At 40.8% G+C, this 25,398-nt stretch overlaps 1 protein-coding gene across 1 annotated transcript in view; it reads left to right on the forward strand.

Moving 5' to 3' along the window:
* Positions 1-20,142: 20,142 nt before the first annotated feature.
* The window catches only part of LOC126092629 (dynactin subunit 5), a 54,266-nt gene continuing 49,010 nt past the window's right edge, over positions 20,143-25,398 (forward strand). The window contains exon 1 of the mRNA XM_049908354.1: positions 20,143-20,313. Coding sequence (XP_049764311.1) covers positions 20,266-20,313 — 48 coding nt within the window. The 5' untranslated portion in view covers positions 20,143-20,265. The remainder of the gene's footprint in view (positions 20,314-25,398) is intronic.

Raw genomic sequence — 25,398 nt, forward strand, 5'->3', positions numbered from 1 at the left:
CAGCTCAAAAATTATGAGGGGCTCTAACTTACTTTTTCCCCTATACCTATTTGGTAAGAGTTCGCTGCACCAGAGAAGTCCAGACCCCAAGCCTATGTATGCTCTCCACTCATCTCTGTTTTTCTATTTGCCATTGTCTCCTCTCTCTTTTGAGTACTAATGTTTCCATCAATCTCTCTTTGTCTTTCACTGCTGCTGTCTTTCACTGACCATCAATATCTCCTCTCTATGTGACTGCCACTGTTATTGTCTTCGTTCCTCTCTCTTTCTCATTAAACTGCCACTTCTTTCTCCCACCATCACTCTCTCCTCTCTCTTTCTCTGTTACTGGCACTGACTCCCCTCCCTTGCACTACCACTGTCTCTCTGCTACTCTATTTCAGCACAAAAAAAAAAGTGGATATGTTTCTGTGCCAAAATACACTCCTCGAAATTGAAATAAGAACACCGTGAATTCATTGTCCCAGGAAGGGGAAACTTTATTGACACATTCCTGGGGTCAGATACATCATATGATCACAATGACAGAACCACAGGCACATAGACACAGGCAACAGAGCATGCACAATGTCGGCACTAGTACAGTGTGTATCCACCTTTCGCAGCAATGCAGGCTGCTATTCTCCCATGGAGACGACCGTAGAGATGCTGGATGTAGTCCTGTGGAACGGCTTGCCATGCCATTTCCTCCTGGCGCCTCAATTGGACCAGCGTTCGTGCTGAACGTGCAGACCGCGTGAGACGACGCTTCATCCAGTCCCAAACATGCTCAATGGGGGACAGATCCGGAGATCTTGCTGGCCAGGGTAGTTGACTTACACCTTCTAGAGCACGTTGGGTGGCACGGGATACATGCGGACATGCATTGTCCTGTTGGAACAGCAAGTTCCCTTGCCGGTCTAGGAATGGTAGAACGATGGGTTCGATGACGGTTTGGATGTACCGTGCCCTATTCAGTGTCCCCTCGACGATCACCAGTGGTGTACGCCCAGTGTAGGAGATCGCTCCCCACACCATGATGCCGGGTGTTGGCCCTGTGTGCCTCGGTCGTATGCAGTCCTGATTGTGGTGCTCACCTGCATGGCACCAAACACGCATACGACCATCATTAGCACCAAGGCAGAAGCGACTCTCATCGCTGAAGACGACACGTCTCCATTCGTCCCTCCATTCATGCCTGTCGCGACACCACTGGAGGCGGGCTGCACGATGTTGGGGCGTGAGCGGAAGACGGCCTAACGGTGTGCGGGACCGTAGCCCAGCTTCATGGAGACGGTTGCGAATGGTCCTCGCCGATACCCCAGGAGCAACAGTGTCCCTAATTTGCTGGGAAGTGGCGGTGCGGTCCCCTACGGCACTGCGTAGGATCCTACGGTCTTGGCGTGCATCCGTGCGTCGCTGCGGTCCGGTCCCAGGTCGACGGGCACGCGCACCTTCCGCCGACCACTGGTGACAACATCAGTGTACTGTGGAGACCTCACGCCCCACGTGTTGAGCAATTCGGCGGTACGTCCACCCGGCCTCCCGCATACCCACTATACGCCCTCGCTCAAAGTCCGTCAACTGCACATACGGTTCACGTCCACGCTGTCGCGGCATGCTACCAGTGTTAAAGACTGCGATGGAGCTCCGTATGCCACGGCAAACTGGCTGACACTGACGGCGGCGGTGCACAAATGCTGCGCAGCTAGCGCCATTCGACGGCCAACACCGCGGTTCCTGGTGTGTCCGCTGTGCCGTGCGTGTGATAATTGCTTGTACAGCCCTCTCGCAGTGTCCAGAGCAAGTATGGTGGGTCTGACACACCGGTGTCAATGTGTTCTTTTTTCCATTTCCAGGAGTGTATTTGTCGTGGAAGGGGGAATGAGGATTGAGACAGCTGGTTCCCCACTTCTTTGTCAACGTCTTTCAAAGAGGACCATATTCAGCTTTTTGTGCTCTAACAGGAGCATTTTTCCCTTGGTTTCCTTTTTTTCCCTGCACATTGCACTGTTTCTATAAAATGAATTCTACACACCAGCTAACTTTTGACAGTTTATTTATATACTTTGACACATGTAAACTAAAATTCGGTAACAGAACACATAACAGAAGCTTAACACAAAATTGTTTGCTTTGCTCATTGATACATAAAAAATTCCCAGCTTATGATTTGTATCTTAAACAAGTAAAATATTATTGGAATTAATTTACTGAATTTACAGTATTTTCTGTTTTATGTAATTTTTGGCAGTAATTTTGAGTTGTTTTCAGGCATGTTATGGCCCTTTTTAGGCCATTTGTGACAAACCAGTAGCAGTTCAGGCATATTAGAATACCTGCTAGAAGTACAATAACAAAATATTAATATATGATGAAAACTTCATGCAACTATTGGCTCATCTATTTCCATTATTTCAGTTGAAGTCATATCTTAAATGCATGTAAATTTTGCACAGATATCACCCATAACCAAAATTGTGCTTCGAAATGATTAATTCTATTGGGCATTTATCTGAATGTGCAGCTAATTTTAAAAACCTACCATTCCTAAAATTGTCCCATAAAAAGCAAGTAAATGGTTTTGAGTCCAGCTGAGACATTCATTTTATTTTGATTCTAGCTGAGTACCCAGTGTTGCCCATGTACATATTTACTTCTACATCTACATCTATACTCTTTGAACCATTGTGAAATCCCACTGTACAGTTATTAGAGCTTTTACCCACTCCATTCACATATGTAGTGTGGAAAAAAATGATTGTTTAAGTGCATCTGAGTATGCTGAAATTAATCTAATCCTTTCCCATTCCTATGGGAGCAATATGTACAAAGTTGTAGCGTATTTCTTGAGTCATCATTTAAAGCTGATTCTTGAAACTTTATTAGTAGATGTTCTTGGGATAGTTTCTATCTTCATGAGTCTGCCAGTTCAGTTTCTTCAAAATCTCAGTGACACTCTCCACATGTCCACTATCCCCTGATAGTCCTATTTGATGTGGATCCCACACACTTCAGCAATGTTCTAAGATGAGTCATTCAAGTGCTTTATAAGCAATCTCCTTTGTAGACTGATTGCATTTCCCTAGTATTTTACCAATAAATCGAAGTCTGCTACCTGCTTTACCCATGATTGTTCCACTTCATGTCCCTGCTAAGTGTTACACCCAAGTATTTGTATGAGTTTACAGATTCCAACTGTACTATACTATATTCACAGGATTCCACCTCTTTTTCATTTTTTGAAGTGTACAATTTTATGTTTTTGAACATTTACAGCAAGCTGCCAATCATTAACACACTTTGAAATCTTGGGTCTGGCTGACTATTTGTATAGCTTCATTCAGATTATATTTTGTTGCAGATAACTGCATCACTTGTGAAAAGTCTAAGGTTACTATTAATGATGACTGCAGTAGTATGTGCTTGATCAAGTGGCAGCAGAAACTGGAAGAAGACCTATAATTTCAGAAATGCTGTAGAAGGGTTAATTAGGAATACGTTTCACACAAGGGTGGTACTGTGTACAATTCCATACCAACAAGACAGGGTAAAGACAAATTATGTCATATATTAGCTGAACAAGTACATTGTAAAAGCAGGTGAACAATACAATCATGACACAGTACTTGATGTAAACAGATTCCTAAAAAAACAAGATTTCACATGGCAAGGATTGCATATAAACAAAATAGGAAGAAAGAACTATGCAGAGAATTAAATTTGCAGTGACAACCAAAAAGCAGACCATAGTCATGAGAAACAACATAGCAGCAACCATCATGCTAGAAGTATAAAAATCTTTTATAGAATCCAAAAACCAGGAATATGGAAAAACTGGACCATCACATTCCAACAATGAGATAGCCCACACTGAATCAACAAAAATAGAAGCAGATGCAGGATTAACGGCAGCAGTGTAGCAAACACACAGTAAAGAACAGGAAGATCACAATGTGTTAACAAAAACAAATGACAGCGGATTAAATGTAATAAAGGAACCATCACACACAGCACCACAAAAATATTGTGAAATACTTCAAAGCATACAACCAACAACTTCAGAAGGTGAAAAAACAGAAAGGAAACTAGCGTGGACTTCGCAGAGAGTACGAACAGTTCCCCACTATTTAGCATAAGATTTTTTATTCCACAGGCAACGAAAGAGAAGAAGGGCAAGATAAATAATAATGAATACAGCATAGTCACATATCAAGCTCCAACTACAAGAGATATTCAGCAAACCAGGACTTCTTTATGAGTTTATTTAAAAGAACATTAAAATCTTGTTCCAAAATATGCAGTAATTAGGCAACAAAAAACTTGAAGTGGAAGTTGTTCTGACTGAAACACAGCCAGATATATTATGTATCAGTGAGCATGGGCTAAGTGAAGCAGAACTTAGCAGCCTCAAGAAACTATGATCTGATTGATTATTTCTGTAGCTCAAAATGTAAATGTAGAGGTGTTGCTACGTACAAGAAGAAAATTGGAAGTCTACAAGATACTGAATACTACACTACTGGCCATTAAAATTGCTACACCAAGAAGAAATGCAGATGATAAATGGGCATTCATTAGACAGATATATTATACTAGAACTGACATGTGATTACACTTACACGCAATTTGGGTGCATAGATCCTGAGAAATCAGTACCCAGAACAACCACCTCTGGCAATAATAACGGCCTTGATACACCTGGCATTGAGTTAAACAGAGCTTGGATGGCATGTATAGGTACAGCTGTCCATGCAGCTTCAACTCGATCATCAGTAAAGCAGTTGCCAGACTGAGATTCATTGGAAGAATCCTAAGGAAATGCAATCCGAAAACAAAGGAAGTGGGTTACAGTACGCTTGTTCGCCCACTGCTTGAATACTGCTCAGCAGTGTGGGATCCGTACCAGACAGGGTTGATAGAAGAGATAGAGAAGATCCAATGGAGAGCAGCGTGCTTCGTTACAGGATCATTTAGTAATTGCGAAAGCATTACGGAGATGATAGATAAACTCCAGTGGAAGACTCTGCAGGAGAGATGCTCAGTAGTTCGGTACGGGCTTTTGTTGAAGTTTCGAGAACATACCTTCACCGAGGAGTCAAGCAGTATATTGCTCCCTCCTACGTATATGTCACAAAGAGACCACGAGGATAAAATCAGAGAGATTAGAGCCCACACAGAGGCATACCGACAATCCTCCTTTGCACGAACAATACGAGACTGGAATAGAAGGGAGAACCGATAGATGTATTCAAGGTACCCTCCGCCACACACCGTCAGGTGGCTTGTGGAGTATGGATATGGATGTAGATGTAGACACAACAGTTCATGAAGAGTAGTGACTGGCGTATTGTGGCGAGCCAGTTGCTCGGCCACCATTGACCAGACGTTTTCAATTGGTGAGAGGTCTGGAGAATGTGCTGGCCAGGGCAGCAGTTGAACATTCTCTGTATCCAGAAAGGCCCATACAGGAACTGCAACTTGCAGTCGTGCATTATCCTGCTGAAGTGTAGGGTTTCACAGGGATTGAATGAAGGGTAGAGCCACGGGTTGTAACACATCTGAAATGTAAAATCCACTGTTCACAGTGCCATCAATGTGATCAAGAGGTGACCGAGACGTGTAACCAATGGCACCCCATAACATCACGACGGATAATACGCCAGTATGGCGATGACGAATACACGCTTCAAATGTGCGTTCACTGTGATGTTGCCAAACACAGATGTGACCATCATGATGCTGTAAATAGAACCTGGATTCATCCAAAAAAATGACGTTTTGCCATTCGTGCACCCAGGTCCGTCGCTGAGTACACCATCGCAGGCGCTCCTGTTTGTGATGCAGCGTCAAGGGTAACCACAGCCATGGTCTCCGAGTTGATAGTCCATGCTGCTGCAAATGTCATCAAACTGTTCATGCAGATGGTTGTTGTCTTGCAAAGGTCCCCATCTATTGACTCAGGGATCGAGACGTGGCTGCACGATCCGTTACAGCCATGTGGATAAGATGCCTGTCATCTCGACTGCTAGTGATACAAGACCATTGAGATCCAGCACAGTGTTCCATATTACCCTCTGGAACCCACTGATCCCATATTCTTTAACAGTCATTGGATCTTGACCAACACGAGCAGCAATATTGCTCTACGATAAACCGCAACCGCGACAGGCTACAATCCAACCTTCATCAAAGTCGGAAATGTGATGGTACGCATTTCTCCTCCTTACACGAAGCATCACAACAATGTTTCACCAGGCAATGCCTGTCAACTGCTGTTTGTGTATGGGAAATCGGTTGGAAACTTTCCTCATGTCAGAACGTTGTAGGTGTCGCCACCGGTGCCAACCTTGTGTGAATGCTCTGAAAAGCTAATCATTTGCATATCATAGCATCTTCTTCCTGTCGGTTAAATTTCACGTCTGTGGCATGTCATCTTCATGGTGTAGCAATTTTAATGGCCAGTAGTGCATAAATATGTAAACCTTCCAGCTTGCATTGAAAAAGATTTTGGAATTGCTGGTGTAATGAGTGAAGAGCTCAGAATTATCTGTGTATGCAGGTCCTGAAGTGGTAATATTACATTTCTGAAAAACCTAGAAAAATTATTACTGGAGATTAAAATGAAAGATGTTGTAATATGTGGAGACTGTAATATAGATATGGTAAAGAATCAAAACCAAAACAAAAACTGAAAGAGACATTATTACAGTGTAACATGAAAACAATAATAGATGTACCAACATGAGTGACTGATCATAGTCAGACCATCATTGACAACATAATCACAAATACTGAAAATAGTAAATGTGAAGCAAAAGTTCTACAGACAGCAGTCTTTGACCATCATGGGTTAATAATTCACATCCACATAAACAGGAGCTCAAAAACAGAAGAAATGCGAGATAAGAAAGAAGTCAGAATTATCAATGTACAAAACATGAACATTTTCAAAACAACATTGAGGAAAGAAGAATGGCCGAAACAATGTAAGTACAAAGTACAAATGAAAAGTATGATGCTTTCTGAACACACTAATGCATCACTTTAATGTAGTCTTCCCCAAAGTGGCCTATCAGAAAAAGCAGGGTCACAGTATGAAATTGATTACAAAAGAAACAATTTAACTCAGAACTAGAGTGAAGGAACGCAGACAAGCAGGGAATATGGAGACATATCAACAATATCAGCAGAAATACAGGCAATTAATAAGAGAAGCAAAAGCCGTCTGAGTAAACAGAGGCATAGCAAATTCAAATAAAAAAAATAAAATTAAACAACATGACATACAACCAACAGTGAAAGATATAACCACAAAGTGTAAAAACAACAATTTTATTAAGTCAATGAGAACTGATGAAAACGTAGTTACAGATGGAACAAAAATTGCTAATATACTAAACAACAACTTTATAGATGCCGTACAAAATTCAAAAGGGGAAACAAATCATCAGTGGTCGAAGCAGGCAAAACACTTTGCCACTCATCCCACTCAATGTTCCTGGAACCAGCGACAAAACAGAACTCATAAAAATAATCCAGATATTAAAACCCAAAAAGTCTGCAGGAGATGATGAAGTATCAAATTATGTAATAAAACATGTGAATGAAGAAATAATGAAACCTCTTTTGGATATTGCAAATTACTCACTTAGAGGAGTATTCCCAGAAAAATTAAAAGCAAGCAAAGTAGTACGAATTTTTAAGAAAGTATACAAAAATGATCCAAATAACTACAGACCAATGTCTTTAATGTCTGGTTTCTCAAAAATACTAGAGATGATCATCCATACTAAACTTATTGAAAAACTTGATAGCTATGGTATTCATGGACTTGCAGCCAAGTGGATAAAATCATATATCAGCAACAGAAAGCAGTATCTGGAAACAGGAACTGGGTGCAGATCTGAAATCAGAAATATTAAGTACGGAGTGCCTCAGGGATCTGTACTTGGCCCACTTCTGTTCAACCTATTTGTAAACAATACCGATGTCAGTGAGAAAGATAAAGAAATACTATATGCAGATGACATGACACTAATGAATGTACAAAGAAATCTGGAGACGCTGGAAAGAAGTGCATTTATGTCAATAAATAACACAGCACAATGGTTTATACAAAATAACTTAATTTTAAATCTAAAAAAAGACAATGTTCATGGTGTTCACAAATAGAGAAAAGGTAGAACACGTAGATATATTCATAGATGAAACAAGACTGGAAAGAAGTTACCACTATTAAATTTTTGGGGGTTACAGTTTGCAACAAGCTCCAGTGGAGTCAACATATAGATAATGTTTGCTGTAAATTAAGCACTGCAATATTTGTTATGAAGCATCTTGCACATATGCCAACAAGGAGCTTTTATGTACAGCATACCATGATCTGTTTGATCCATACCTACAATATGGAATTACTGCTTGGGAAAATTCCAGCAGCAAAAATACAAAAAGAATATTTACATTGAGGGAAAAAAAATGAAAGAAAGAATGAAAGAAGAGAAACTGTTAGGACCATCTTGAACAAGAAACAAAGGGACTCATACAAAACTGTTTTCCATAGTCTAAAAATATTGGCATTTCCATCTCTGTACACACTGAGCGAGGTGGTGCAGTGGCTAGCACACTGGACTCTCATTCGGGAGGATGACGGTTCAATCCTGCATCCGGCCATCCTGATTTAGGTTTTCTGTGATTTCCCTAAATCGCTCCAGGCAAATGCCGGGATGGTTCATTCAAAAGGGCAAGGCCAACTCCCTTCCCCATCCTTCCCTAATCCGATGACCTTGCTGTCTGGTCTCCTCCCTCAAACAACCCAACCTAACCATCTCTGTACATTTACAAAACAATAATACCATTAATAAAAGGAAATGCAGTACTAGAAAGAAATGATGACGTTCATACATATAAACAAGAACTACAGGTCAGCTGAGAAGTATACAACACCGACTGAGAGTTGCTGAGAAAGGTCCTCGATACTCGGGTGTCAAACTTTACTGTTATAGAGGTACTGTAACTAAATGAACATATTATGATATGTAAATAACATGAGAACATGAATACCGAGAGAAAAATGTAAATATGAGTATAATGTAGTATGTAAATAACTTTCAAGACATAAAAAAGGGTGATAACTGTATGCAACATTATTATAATTTTGGTGTATTAAATTGTAATGAGTAGGTTAAATATTGCAAGAAAATAAGTTTTAAGTTGACTTGTCCCACATTACAAGTACACACTTTGTACAAAATGTACTCAAATGGGACCAAATAAAAATCAAATCATATCAAATCATAAATTTACAACATGAACAGCAAGGGACCCAGAACACTTCCCTGGGATACACGCAAAGTTAACTTAGGTGTTATACTCAGTCAAATGCTTTTCAGAAATTGAGAAGTACTGCATCTGTCCGAGTGCCTTGATCCAAGGCTTTCAGGATGTCATATGAGAAAAGTGAGTTGTAACAATACCAGAGAAGGAAAGTGGCTACTCACCATATAGCGTAGATGCTGAGTCGCGATAGGCACAATGAAAAGATTCACACAATTATAGCTTTCGGCCATTAAGGCCTTTGGCAGCAGTAGACACACGCACACACATCTGTAGTCTCAGAGAGCTGAAACTACACTGCGAGCATCAAAGGGTTGATTGGGTGGGGGTAAGGAGGAGGATGGCATGGGGAGGGGGAGGCATAGTCTGGTGGAAGTGGCGGACAGTGAAGTGCTGCAGTTTAGATGGGGGGCAGGAGAGAAGGTGCGGAGGGCGGAGGGGGTAAGTAGCGGAAAGCAGAGAAACAAAAAGAAATTAAAAGACTGGGTGTGGCGGTGAAATGATGGCTGTGTAGCGCTCGAATGGGAACAGGGAGGGGGCTGGATGGGTGAGGACAGTGACTAATGAAGGTTGAGGCCAGAAGGGTTACGGGAACGTAGGATGTATTGCAGGGTAAGTTCCCACCTGCACAATTTAGAAAAGCTGGCGATGGTGGGAAGGATCCATATGGCACAGCCTGTGAAGCAGTCATTGAGATGAGGGATATCATGTTTGGCAGCACGTTCAGCAACAGGGTGGTCCACTTGTTTTTTTGGCCACAGTTTGTCGGTGGCCATCCATGTGGACATACAGCTTGTTGTTTGTCATGCCTACATAGAATGCAGCACATTGGTTGCAGCTTAGCTTGTAAATCGCATGACTGGTTTCACAGGTAGCCCTGCCTTTGATGGAATAGGTGATGTTAGTGACCGGACTGGTGTAGGTGGTGGTAGGAGGATGTATGGGACAGGTCTTGCATCTAGGTCTATTACAGGGGTATGAGCAGTGAGGTAAGGGATTGGGATCACGGGTTGTGTAAGGATGGACGAGTATATTGTGTAGGTTCAGTGGACGGCGGAATACTGTGGTAGGAGGGGTGGGAAGGATAGTGGGCAGGGCATTTGTCATTTCAGGGCATGACGAGAGGTAATCGAAACCCTGGTGGAGAGTGTAATTCAGTTGCTCCAGTCCCGGATGGTACTGAGTTACGAGGGGAATGTTCCTCTGTGGCTGGACTGTGGGACTTTGGGATATGGTGGGAGACTCGAAAGATAAGGCACGGGAGATTTGTTTTTGTACAAGGATGGGAGGATAATTACGGGCAGTGAAGGCTTCAGTGAGACCCTCTATATATTTTGAGGGGGACTGCTTGTCACTGGAGATGCAATGACCATGGGTGGCTAGGCTGTACGGAAGGGACTTCTTGGTATGGAATGGGTGGCAGCTGTCGAAGCAGAGGTATTGCTGGTGGTTAGTATGTTTGATATGGACGGTGGTACTGATGCAGCCATCTCTGAGGTGAATGTCAACATCTAGGAAGGTGGCTTGTTGGGTTGAGTAGGAGCAGGTGAAGCAAATGGGAGAAAAGTTGTTGAGGTTCTGGAGGAATGTGAATAAGGTGTCCTCACCTCCAATCCAGATAGCAAAGATGACATCAATGAATCTGAACCAGGTGAGGGGTTTAGGATTCTGGGTTTTTAGGAAGAATTCCTCTACATGGCCCATGAATAGGTTAGCATACAATGGTGCCATGCTGGTGCTCATAGCCGTACCGCGGATTTGTTGCAGGTTGTTGGTCTGGAATCTATAGGGCATCTGGAAAGGTAGTGTTCAACAGCAGTAAGGCCATGGGCATTACAAATGTTCGTGTACAGGAAGGTGGCATCAATGTGAGTAGGGCACCGTGTGTTAAAAGGTCAGGAACTGTGGAGAGTCGGTCGAGGAAATGGTTGGTATCTTTTACATAGGAGGATAGGTTCCGGGTAATAGGTTGAAGGTGTTGGTCTATGAGAGCAGAGATTTTCTCAGGGGGGCCCACAGAGGAACATTCCCCTTGTAACATAGTACCATCAGGAACTGGAGCAACTGAATTACGTTCTCCGCCAGGGTTTCGATTACCTCTCGTCGCGCCTTGAAATGAGAAATGTCCTGCCCACTATCCTTCCCACCCCTCCTACCGTGGTATTCTGCTGTCCACCAAACCTACACAATATACTCGTCCATCCTTACACAACCCGTGATCCCAATCCCTTACCTCACTGCTCATACCCCTGTAATAGACCCAGATGCAAGACCTGTCTCATACATCCTCCTACCACCACCTACTCCAGTCTTGTCACTAACATCACCTATCCCATCAACAGCAGGGCTAACTGTTAAACCAGTCATGTGATTTACAAGCTAAGCTGCGACCATTGTGCTGTAGTCTATGTAGGCATGACAACCAACAAGCTGTCTGTCCGCATGAACGCCGACAAACTGTGGCCAAAAAACAAGTGGACCACCCTGTTGTTGAACACGCTGCCAAAACCACCAACACCAGCTTTTCTGAATTGCGCAGGCAGGAACTTACCCTGCAATACATCCCACGTTCCCGTAACCCTCCTGGCCTCAACCTTCATTAGTAACTGTCCTCACCCACCCAGCCTCCTCCCTGTTCCCATTCCAGCACTACACAGTCATCATTTCACCGCCACATCCAGTCTTTTAATTTCTCTCCTTTCCGCTACTTACCCCCTCCTCCCTCCGCATCTTCTCTCCTGCCCTCTGTCTAATATGCAACACATCACTGTCCGCCACTCCCACCATACTATCCCTCCCCCCCCCCCCCCAGCCCAGCCTCCTCCTTACCCCCACCCAGTCGCCACTCCCATCATGCACTGGTGCTGCTGCTCGCAGTGTAGTTTCAGCTCTCTGAGACTGCAGACGTGTGTGCAAGTTGCATGTGTGTGTGTGTGTGTGTGTGTGTGTGTGTGTGTGTGTGTGTGTGTGTGTGTGTGTGTGTGTGTGTACTGCTGACAAAGGCCTTAATGGCCGAAAACTATAATTGTGTGAATCTTTTTGTTGTGCCTATCGTGACTCAGCATCTCCGCTATATTTTGAGTAGCCACTTTCCTTCTCTGGTATTGTTACATTCCATCCTGGATTTTCCCTTGTTTGAAAACTGTGAGTTGGGTTTTACATGATCTATGTTTTTGAAATCCGTGCTGGTTGGCATGGAGTGTCATTCTATTTGAGATAACCCATTATGCTTGAGTTCAGGATGAGCTCTTAAGATTCTACAACAAAATGATATCAAGGATATTTTATAGTAGTTTTGTGGATCACTCGTGCTATCCTCCTTGTAGACAGGTCTGACCTGTGCTTTCTTCCATGTAATAGCCACAGTTTTTTGTTCAACAGATTTATGATATTTTTTGTAGTTATCAGAGGGGTAACTTCATAGCGAATTGCATATAGAACCTAATATGGACCCACCAGGTCCTGGGGATGAGTTCAATTTTAACGATTTCAGCTGTTCCTCAGTACCACTGACACTAATATCTATTTCACTCTTTTTTCAGTAGTACGATAATTAAGTTGGTGACAATGCTTCAGTGTTTTGCTTTGTAAAAAATCATTTGATAACGGAGGTAAGCATTTCTGCTTTTGCTTTGCTACTCTCAATTTCAGTTCCAGTCTCGTCCATGAGTGACTGGATACTAACTTTGGGGCCAGTAACAGCCTTTACATATGACCAGAATTTCTTTGGGTATTTCAAAAGATTGTTTGACAATATTCTGCTACGTTAGTCATTGAAGACTTCATGCATTGCTCTCTTGACTGCCAAACATGTTTCTTTCAGCATCTTTCTATCTTATAGCCCTATGCTTTGTTTTATACCTGTTAAGCATTAGACACACATTCTTTACAGTGACTGAATACCATGGACGGTCTATCTCTTAATAAACTGTTCTACTGAATAAGTATCTGTCCAGTGCATGGTCGACTATTCTTTTAAACTTGGGCAATAGTTTCTCTACATGCTCCTGTCCTGGGCTACAAGTTTCATGTTCCTCACTGAAGTATGACACTACTGTTACTCCCTTTAGTTTGCTGAACATATAAATTTTTCTGCTTATTTTAGATGCCCTTTGTGTTTTGGTACTCATTGTTGCCATGACTGCTTTATGGTCACTGATACCAATTTCAGAGTGGACTTCCTCAAAGGGGTCAGGTCTGTTTGTTGGGTCATTCAACGTCAAAGGGACCAATGTTAGAAAGTGTCCCCACTTGACCATCTCCAAATCTAATGAAATTTGGTGTGAAAGTTCTACATGGTCTTTGATGGTTATATAGCAAATTTCAGACCATTATCTTGAGTGGTTGAATTCTTAGCTGATTTTAAAGAGAGGCTACTCACCTCTGCATCATGTACAAAGGTGCAAATGTGCCGACTTAGCTAGTCTTTTTTTAAAAGCTCTAGCAAGCATTTGGTCATTTGCTTTAATATACATAGACAAAATTTTATGCTGAATTACACCATGGCAAAAATTAGGGATTTAGCCATAAGTAAATACAGATACAAGTCACTAAAGTGGCTAAAAAATTTGTCGCGCTATTCTGAGAGCCATGGTTTGACCGACCACTGCTCCTTTTCGTATGAGCCAATCACGCCAAAACTTCAGGTGGCTATCCTTACCTATAAAGTCCATATATCAATCAAATTTAATTAGCACTGGATGCCCAAATGAAAAGATATGCATCTGCAAATTTGGCCAAAATTTTCTACTTGCAAATTTTAGTGTCTTTTTGGTGTGCAATATCTCAACTGTGTCTTCTTCAATCCTTTTTTTCTTGCCACAGGTGGATAAAGCATCCTTTAAGCTTTCAAAGCTATATTGTTTAATTTCTGGAGCTTGCATATTGATGAGTAAGAATACCTACGACAAGTAGGGCAAATGGATTACTGATAAATACAAAATTACTACAATTTGAAGTTGTAAATAAAAAATGTGTAATTGTAGCGCCTTTTAACAGTATATGATTTTCCTGTGGTTTAGGGAAAGTAACTATGCTAACAAGAAGTATTTTTACATTATTTTACGGTGTAGAATATAAATATAATAAAACCCCAGAAAGTGCGCTGAAGATCATAAGATCTAGAAGATCATAATGGAATGTTCTGTTGCTTTAGAAGGTTTTAACCCTACAATGCATTGTCACTCTGTTTCCATTGGTATTTTAAAGCAGCAATATCTTTTTAAGGCTCTAGCCTCACAGCAGTGATATACATTGCTGAATTTTCGCAGTTTCAGTCTTTTGTGCGGTGTAATCTTTGATGTTGACACTGTACAGTCTTATTGTTGAGTGCTGAGTGCTTGAATAATCAGTTATCACTGTTGTAGCTGAAGGTAAGCGCTAAAACAATATGTTTTGATAGCCTAATTTGTATATTGTATGCAAAAACAACACTGAATACTGTCGGAAGTTATCACCATTCTATCATGGCAAAAGGGAACTGCAATCAGCTAAGGAAATGTCACCAATTGACAAGGAGCTTCTTCAGTGTAGGTATGGGCTTGGTTTTACTGAAGATGCACAAATTCGTTCATACCAGAATGCCTTGTTGATGACAAAATTTCAATTCCTGCAGAATTTCTGCAATCCATTTGGTAAAGAAAAACATATAACCAAGAAGGCTTGACCACCAGTAAACACTGCAATGTCTGATAGGTTGAAGTTGCTGACTACTACTACTACTACTACTACTACTACTACTGAAGTTTTTAAACCTGGTCAGAAAATTTGTACCAAATGTAGACAAGAAATGCCCAAAAAGAATCATCCCGCCAGGATAAGCAGGAATCACTATCCCCTGAAGACATGGTTGTTGTTTCTTCAATGTTAACACTTCCTTATCGTCACTTGGAGACTCACTACTAAAGCTTCAACAGGTCAGCGAAAGGGATTCAATGGAATACATAAAGTGCAAAGGTCTGAAAGCCCAAGGCAGCATTACTAAGGTAATTGCCACAGCTGCTGGTGTGAGCCAAGTAGTTATTGCTCAGATACAAATGGAAGAGTGCAATAAAAGCAAAGGTATGGACATCTTAATTGAACAACTTAAGATTAAACTTCAGACTTCAAGCAGTAGTAGTAAAGTTCAAATGTTGACCCTAGTCCCAAACAGCTGCACTACTGAAAAAATGGCTAAAGAATTTTCTGTTTCAACTAAGATGGTGAAGAAGGCTAGGAAACTAAAGATGGAAGACGGGATTTTGGCAACACCTGCAAACCGAGAAGGGGAAAAGCTCATTGATGAAATAAAACAAAATGTCCTCACTTTCTTTGAAGATGATGAGTTTTCTCATTTATGCCCAGGCAAAAAGTATTGTGTTGTAGCAAGAATAAATAGGGAAAGATGCACAAGGAGAAATGCCTACTCCTTTGTAACCTTAAAGAAATGTTCATTGCATATTGTAAGCACTATGGAAATGAACTAAGGTTCACAAAATTTTGTGAGCTCAGGCCAAAATGGTGTAGTACAGCTGGTGATTCTGGATCAATCCAGTATGTGTATGTGCAATTCATCAAAATGTCTTCAGCAACATCCATTCAAGATGACTACAAGGAATTAGTGACGAAAACTGTATGCAGTTCGGAAACAAAAAATTGTATGCTCCAACATTATGAGGAATGTCGAGGAAAAATGTGGCTAGAGGATCTTCTTTGAGACTCTTTTAAAGCCATCACTTTGTGTCAGAACACCATAATTTATATCTTAAGCAGCTAAAAAGAAACCTTGCAGAAAATGAATTAATTATATTGATAGATTTTGGTGAGAATTATTCATTTGTTGTTCTGGATACTGTGCAAGGTTTCCATTGGGAGAATAGTCAGGCCACATTTCATCCATCTCAGGTCTATTTCGATGGCAAAGAATGCCAGAGTATTAGCATTCATATGGTTAGCGACTGTTCTGTCATAATACCATTGCTGTCCATGCCTTTCATATAAAATTGATAGCATATTTAAAGACAAAGACTGAAAACATTAAGCACATTTATTACTTCAGTGATGATTCAACTGCTCAACATAAGAATCTGTCATTGACAAAATTGTAGAGGTGCTTAACCAAAAATGGAACTGACTCTTCAGTACTTTTGTTCTGAAAATTTGCTTTTTTTGTACTATACTTGTTTTTATGTCATGTGTTAAATTAATGTTTGAAACTGACGTATAAATTTGAAAAAAAAAAAAATTAATTATGGGACTTAAGGAGCAAAATATTTGACTTTTCATCTTGTCGAAATGCTAAAATAATAACTTTTGAAATGTATTCTAACTCGTCAAACTGGATGATCCAGAAATTAAACAACATTTTTTTGGAAGCTTAAAGCACGCGATTTCCAGCTTTAGAAAGAAAAAGAGGATTGAAGAAGACAAAATTGAGATATTGGCCCCCCAAAAATACCTTAAAATTTGCAAGTAGAAAATTTTGGCCTACTTTGCAGATGCATATCTTTTCATCTGGGTGTCCAATGTTAATTAAATGTGGCCAATATATAGGCATCATAGATATGAATAACCCCTGGTGTTATTGGTCCACAACAAATGTAGCAGTGGTCGGTTAAACCATGGCTCTCAGAATGGTGTGACGAATTTTTAGCCATTTTAGAGGCTTGTATCTATACGTAGGTAAGGCTAAATCCCTAATTTTTGCCATGGTGTAATTCAGCATAAAAAGTTGTCTATGTATATTAAAGCAATTGACCAGATATTTGCTACAACTTTCACAAAAGCCTAGCAAAGCTGGCACATTTGCACCTTCGTACATGATGCAGAGGTGAGTAGCCTCTCTTTAAAATCCCCTAAGAATTCAACCACTGATGATACTGAACTGAAATTTGGTATGTAGCCACGGAGGACCGTATAGAACCTCTATGCCAAATTTCATTAGATTTGGAGATGGTCAAGTGGGAGATTCCTGGTCCTCTTTTCGTGGAATGACCCTGTTGCCATTATATGAGGCTTGAAACTTAAATAGTGGCAACTACTTACAACCGATACAAAAGAGTTACATGTTTGCACCTGTTACTGTCCTTCAAAGTAGTCACCAGCGTTGTGTAGAACCCGTTGCCAGCGATGTGGAAGGTGTAGTATACTGTTAGCAGAGCCTGTTCTGTTGATGGCGCGGATCGAGCAGTCTACTGCCTGTCAAATCTCTTGAACGGTTCTGAAGCGAATGCCATGAAGTGGTTCCTTCATCTTCGAAATCAAATCAAAGTCACAAGGTCTTAAGTCTGGGGAGTGTGGCGGATGGTACAGTACTTCCCAGTCCCATCAACTGAACAGAGCAGCCACAGCTTGCGCTGTATGCGCCTGCGCATTGTTGTGAAAAATGATGGGTGGGTTCTGCAGAAAGTGTCGCCACTTCTTTCGCAAAGCTGGTCGCAGGTGATGCTCCAAAAATGAACAGTAATACTGTGTATTAATGGCCTGCCGTGGAGGAACGTAATGCGTTAGAGAATCAACATAACTTTAGACTGCTCCATTCGCACCATCAACAGAACAGGCTCTGCAAACGGTATACTACGCCTCCCACATCACTGACAACAGGTTCTACACAATGCTGGTGACTACTTTGAAGGACAGTAACAGGTGCAAACAAGTAACTCTTTTATATTGGTTGTGAATAATTAGTTGCCACAATTTAAGTTCCAACACTCTTATCTAATATATTTCCATTGTGAGTGGGGGCTCTGAACTATCTGTTCTTGGCAGTTTTTGAGAAGGTGTTTAGTAATGTTTCACAGGCTGTCTTGTCATGCCTACCACTAACTAATCTCTAATTATCCCAGTTGATTGCTGTATGGTAGTCTCCTAGAAGATTACAGTATTATTATGGAACTTTGTACAAGCTAACTGCGATTTTCTCTGAAGAAGGATGCTTCTCTATAGAAGGATGCTATTATAATATTTTGACCATCCTTAATACTAAGTCTTACCCTAACACTCTTCACATACAGCTTCAATTTCTATCTTGGTAGATTTGAATTTTTTGTCTACTGCAACAAATACACCACCATCACTTCCTGTTTCTCTGTTCTTTCAATATGCACTTCAATATGCCTCAAAGTCTCACTACTCTCAGTTTCAGGAATTAACCAGCTTTCTGTGCCTAATATTACACGAGCTTCAATGCTTTTTAGGAGCCCTTCAAATTCTACCACTTTGTTGCGATTGTTTCAGCAGTTAATCACCATGATTTTTATACTCTTATCTGTGGAAGGTATTTTTTAGGCTCTTACACTGATACTTCTGGGTTTCCCGCAGCTATCATAATCTGGATTGGATGGAGAGTCACCTAATCTAAAAAAACCCTTGTGTGCCCCCCCCCCCCCCTCCTCCCCACACACACAATCAGCTGCCTCCGATTTGTAATGCACTCTACAACTCTCATCCCTATGTCACAGGTCTAGGAATTCACAGCTTAGCTTGTCACAGAACACTCAGAGTCTCTGGTTCAAGCATTCCACTAGACTAAAAACCAGGGGGGCCACAATCTGTTCCAGGGTCAGTGCTGCAGATTGAAACCTTAACTCTCGACAGCCCTCCCAACACACACATTTCACGCAGCTTCCAATCACTTGACAGTAGTCAAGATGATTTCCGGTTGCTTATGAATAGCAACTAGCTCATTCCCTGCCAGAGAATAGCAAACACAGTGGGGCTACACGAGGCCTGATGCAATATTTTACCAAACAGTGAACAAATAACTTTAGACTAAGCTTGTCGAGTCTCTTGTAATTTAATAGTTTGATATGCTACAGATATAAAGTAGTCTCTTGGAATTTAAGTAATTTATAACCAAAAAAGAAATATCTATTGCGCCAACAGCAAACTTGATACAAGTTTTACTACTTCTCTGGAGCGTTTTTCTGCTTATGGTTATTAACAATGTTTATGACGTCATATATCCTGAACTGTGTGTTGTATAATGATTTAATTTTGCAGGTACATTCGGTGGTATATGTGAACAGTCTGCAAAATATGTCGCGAATATTGGTAATGGTAATAGTAAATAAGAAATAAATGAACGTCACAACACTCACAACAGATGCGTAAATGAACAGCGAACGTGTAGTACGGGATAATTTTTTTCCTTTATCATTATTTAGACGGTGTCAGCGAGAAAAAGTTTCATAGAGGTTTAAATTATGTGAAGGTTTTCGAAAACGGGAAAACAGCGTTTCTAGATAAATATCTAATGAATATAAAGTTAAAATTTGAGCCGTTTGCTATGGTAGTTATTAATATAATTGCAACCCGTTGTGCAAAAGCCGGTTTTGCAGTTTTCTAAGAAACGCCCATGAACAAAAATCGCTTTTATATACATAAGACACACACTAGATCACCCGTAATGCAAAAGAATCGCCGATTTAATCAATTTGTCTACGCTGGAGGAAGTTTGTAATAGGCCTATTTAAATTTTGCCCCTGTACTGTTGGCATACAAATGGTCGCTACGTCAAGGGCTAGCCAATTCCAAAACACTTGACCCTCATGTCTCTCTTCAACAGAAGAAAAATTCATTTTCGTTACATTTTGGAAAAAAATTGGTTTCGTGCACGCACCAGTCCAGTAACGTAATGACAGTCACACCACAGTCACTGTGGGCATGGCCAACTGTGAACTGAAACTGACCATCGTGTGTGATAACGTTAACAGTGTTAACACTGTGATACTATGGAGTATTTAATTGCAGTGACGAGTGATCTCACTAGAGATCACTGTACCATTCATATTGTGATGCCTATCGACTGAACTTATGATACACGATTAATATCGCGAGTATCGATGGATCGATTTTCTTGTATCGAAATATGTGTCAGTCAGTGCAAGTCTGCAAATATTGGTGTTTTGAGCTGGAAATAGTGTCCAAGTGATGGTTGGGTGTTTGTTGTGTTGCTGAAGTCGAACATCAACAATGGAGTTGACAGATACATACTACAACAAGTCTGAATATGTCGAAACGGTAAATATTTTAGCTGCCCTGTGTTACTGTAGTTTTCTTACTCCATTGCATCTCAGTGACTGGGGCAACTGTCAGATTCTAATCAGTTAAAAGACGCGGATGTTGTTACTAATCATTACAACCACTGACTCTGTGTACAGACGAAAAAACCGAAAAATAATGTTCTTAAAAATTTTATTTTTACCGTCAAAAGTTAATTTATCACTTTTGCGATTAAATCCGTGAATATAAATTACTGCTTGGAATGTAATGTTGTGCAGGTCCGGTTTGGGATGCTGCTGCTGCTCTTACAATATTAATGATAGGGTGACCATGTAGCTGAAGTCAGAGCTTTTCATAGCCCATACACAACATAAAACTCGTTCTCCAAGAGCAACTCCAGTGATGAAAACTTGTTTCTTTACTATATATTCCCTTTTACTAATATATGAATAATTTCCCATAGAGAGTCAGGTGTGGGGTAAAAATACTGTTTGTTGATGACAGCATCACAGTGACTACACACAAAAATTCAACGCATTTAACAGAAAAATCCAATGAAACTCACTGAGACGTCCACAGCTGATCACGAAAGAAAAGAGTAACGTTAAATGTGAAAAAGACAAACTGTATAAACTTTTGATTAAGTTAAAAGCCAAGTGATACCACCTTCAAAGTAAACGGTGATGTACTAGTGTGTGTAACTGGTACCAAATTCTTGGGGGTGAATGTAGATTGTCGATTGAAGTAGACAGAATATGTGGCAAGTTTTTCAAAGAGGGTATCTTCAGCATGTTAGGCTCTGCGAATCGTTGTACATATTTCATGTCTCAATGTAGCGTACTTTGTGTATATGCATTCAGTCGTAAGTTATGGGATAATATTTTGGGGAATAAGTGCTGGGAACATGCAGACTATTTTCAAGATACAGAAAAGAGCTGTACAAATGGTAGAAACAGGGCACATTGTAAAGAATTATTCAAAAAAACTAGAAATTCTGATAGTTCTGTGTGAATACATCTGTCACAACATAATGTATACAGAGTGATTCACGAAGATATGCAAATATTTTGATATATTATTCTACAAGAAAAACTAAAGAAAAAAGTTTATGTAAACATAGGTCCGCAAATGTTTAGTTACGGCTAATAAAAGATTTTGCCCGAAATTTAGCAACTTCGCTAATATGAAGCCATCACAAAACTATATGAGGTTAAAGTAAAGCACAATTTCCATTTATTTTGTTGTTACTGGTCTGGTGAATCTAATAAAACATGTCCCACACATGTATCTGCATTACTTGCTTGTATTATGAATGCAATAGGTGAAATTAAGAACAACCCTGTGAAACTGAAACAAGCAACAATATCTGTTCATACACATAGAACTAAATGCCTTGAACTTGATGGAGACATTTTTTAACATTTGTTGTGAATTTGTATGTACACTGTACAACTTCCTTAACACTAAGCTTTGTTTTTTCTGGTTTAACATGAATTCACATGTGCTATGGTATTAATAAATGCAGATTATCTGACACATTCGTAAAGTTTCAGTTAATGTTATTACCATCATTTTCCAAAATTAAATTCTCTACTTCTTCTGTTCAAAACTTTGTGCAGTTGTATGAAGTTGTGCCAAGTAGTTAATAAATTTAAAAAATTACAAAATTATGTCTTTGCTTCTTTGGATGTTCTGGAAAACTGCTGTAGATATACATGTCTGGGACATGTTTTACTAAATTCACCAGATCAATAACAAGAAAATAAATGGAAATTGTGCTTTACCTTAATCTTGTACAGTTTTGCAATGGCTTCACATTAGCGAAGTTGCTAAATTTCAGGCAAAATCTTTTGCTACCCGTGACTCCATAAGTAAACATTTGTAAACCTATGTTTATATGAACTTTTTTCTTTAGTTTTACTTGTAGAATAACACATTAAAATATTTGCATGTCTTTGTGAATCACCCTGTATAAGAAAAATTCTAAATCTGGACACCACAAACATCACTCTGCATGACCATAAAATAAAATCCACATACTTTTTGCATATAAACAGAGGAAACAATTGAAAAACTCAATATAGTGTATTATATCATGGAATAAAATTGTGCAATAGACAGCTACAAGAAGTAAAAGCTGTAAATGATCCCCACACCTTTAGCCAAAGGAGAAAAAATAATATTACTAAACAATAGTTTCTATACTGTAAATGTATTCTTAAATAACTACAGATAGTAACTTAATGAACATTGTACCATGTATTACATGATTGGAAAAGTAGGGCCTAGTATATGAGCTATAAAAACTGTAAGAGAAATAATTTTTATAATAAATATTGACAAACATTTGACAACAGCCTTACAATGTGTATTGTTCAACAGATGAATCATTCAGTCATTATAGATTCAACCATTTGCCTTCTGAACTTGTATATTACTTTTCTTCTTCTTGCTGACTTTCCTCTTGAAGTTGTTCACTTTTTTATTAGGATGAAATAACATGCAGATTTATGACATGTCCGCTTCTTTCCAATGACCTACTTGCTTGAAGATTAGAGAAGCATATGGGCTTACTGGCAAAGTTTTGAGTGTGATAGTGGCCACATTCGAGATGATGGTTGTGGTGACAGATTGATGTGTAGTGCAGGCTGTCGTCTCAGTTAGGTTAGAAGGTGACAATTTGGTTGGCAGTTGGCAAAATTAATTGTGTTGTATTTTTTATTGGTCCTGTTGTCAACATAGCAGCTTATGCATAAGACATTGGACAAGTCAAGTTATAAATATACAGGCTGAAAGTCATTTCAAGGCATACATATTTAAGGTTACAATAATACACTTTACATGTAAGTATTTGTATAACACATTTCATAAATTTAAATATTCTTCAATGGAGTAAAAGCAGTGATGCTGTAAATAGGACTTTAGAGATTTTCCAAATGTGTTGACCTCTGTGATAGCTTTTATGTTTTCTGGAAGTTTATTATAAAGCTTAATTCCCATGTGAAAAGTACCTTTTTGGCACAGTGCTGTGCTGATTTGAGTCATATGTAAGTTTCTGCTTTGTCTGGTAAAGTGATCATGTACACTCCTGGAAATTGAAATAAGAACACCGTGAATTCATTGTCCCAGGAAGGGGAAACTTTATTGACACATTCCTGGGGTCAGATACATCACATGATCACACTGACAGAACCACAGGCACATAGACGCATGCACAATGTCGGCACTAGTACAGTGTATATCCACCTTCCGCAGCAATGCAGGCTGCTATTCTCCCATGGAGACGATCGTAGAGATGCTGGATGTAGTCCTGTGGAACGGCTTGCCATGCCATTTCCACCTGGCGCCTCAGTTGGACCAGCGTTCGTGCTGGACGTGCAGATCGCGTGAGGCGACGCTTCATCCAGTCCCAAACATGCTCAATGGGGGACAGATCCGGAGATCTTGCTGGCCAGGGTAGTTGACTTACACCTTCTAGAGCACGTTGGGTGGCACGGGATACATGCGGACGTGCATTGTCCTGTTGGAACAGCAAGTTCCCTTGCCGGTCTAGGAATGGTAGAACGATGGGTTCGATGACGGTTTGGATGTACCGTGCACTATTCAGTGTCCCCTCGACGATCACCAGTGGTGTACGGCCAGTGTAGGAGATCGCTCCCCACACCATGATGCCAGGTGTTGGCCCTGTGTGCCTCGGTCGTATGCAGTCCTGATTGTGGCGCTCACCTGCACGGCGCCAAACACGCATACGACCATCATTGGCACCAAGGCAGAAGCGACTCTCATCGCTGAAGACGACACGTCTCCATTCGTCCCTCCATTCACGCCTGTCGCGACACCACTGGAGGCGGGCTGCACGATGTTGGGGCGTGAGCGGAAGACGGCCTAACGGTGTGCGGGACCGTAGCCCAGCTTCATGGAGACGGTTGCGAATGGTCCTCGCCGATACCCCAAGAGCAACAGTGTCCCTAATTTGCTGGGAAGTGGCGGTGCGGTCCCCTACGGCACTGTGTAGGATCCTACGGTCTTGGCGTGCATCTGTGCGTCGCTGCAGTCCGGTCCCAGGTCGACGGGCACGTGCACCTTCCGCCGACCACTGGCGACAACATCGATGTACTGTGGAGACCTCACGCCCCTCGTGTTGAGCAATTCGGCGGTATGTCCACCCGGCCTCCCGCATGCCCACTATACGCCCTCGCTCAAAGTCCGTCAACTGCACATACGGTTCACGTCCACGCTGTCGCGGCATGCTACCAGTGTTAAAGACTGCGATGGAGCTCCGTATGCCACGGCAAACTGGCTGACACTGACGGCGGCGGTGCACAAATGCTGCGCAGCTAGCGCCATTCGACGGCCAACACCGCGGTTCCTGGTGTGTCCGCTGTGCCGTGCGTGTGATCATTGCTTGTACAGCCCTCTCGCAGTGTCCGGAGCAAGTATGGTGGGTCTGACACACCTGTGTCAATGTGTTCTTTTTTCCATTTCCAGGAGTGTATATCACAGTTTTTTTTTGCAGTCTCCAGTCCTTACCTATTACATTTAATTTAAAGATCAGAAGGGTTTTTATATAATGTATACACATGGTAATGAGGAATACCAGATTTCTTAAACAGGGGTTTACAAGAGTCTCTAGGCTTGCACCCAAACAAGATTCTAATGGCCCTTTTTTTGTAGTTTAAAAGTGCTATTAGCTGTTTTAGAGTTTCCCCAGAAGGTGACCCCATATCTAAGACGAGAATGAAAGTACACATGATATACATTCAATACTGTTTTCTCACTACAGCATGATTTTAATGAACAAAGAAGGTAACATGTTTTGCTCAGTTCTGCATTGAGATATTCAGTATGCTTATTCCATCTGATGTTACTCTGCAGCCAAAGTGCTAAGAATTTGGTTTCAGTATTGTTACCAACTGTTTCATCATTGAATAGAGACTGATGCGATAAACATGTCCTTGTTAGGAACATTGTGGAATTTTAGAGCAATGGTTTTCGTACTGTTTATTACAAGCTGATTACTCTGTGCCCAGCTGCTAAGTTGTTTCGTGACCGCTTTTACTGTCTGCTGTAACTGTTCATCGCCGTCTCCTTTTAGTAGAATTG

This window comes from Schistocerca cancellata, chromosome 1 (assembly GCF_023864275.1).
Source record: "Schistocerca cancellata isolate TAMUIC-IGC-003103 chromosome 1, iqSchCanc2.1, whole genome shotgun sequence".
NCBI lineage: Eukaryota > Metazoa > Arthropoda > Insecta > Orthoptera > Acrididae > Schistocerca > Schistocerca cancellata.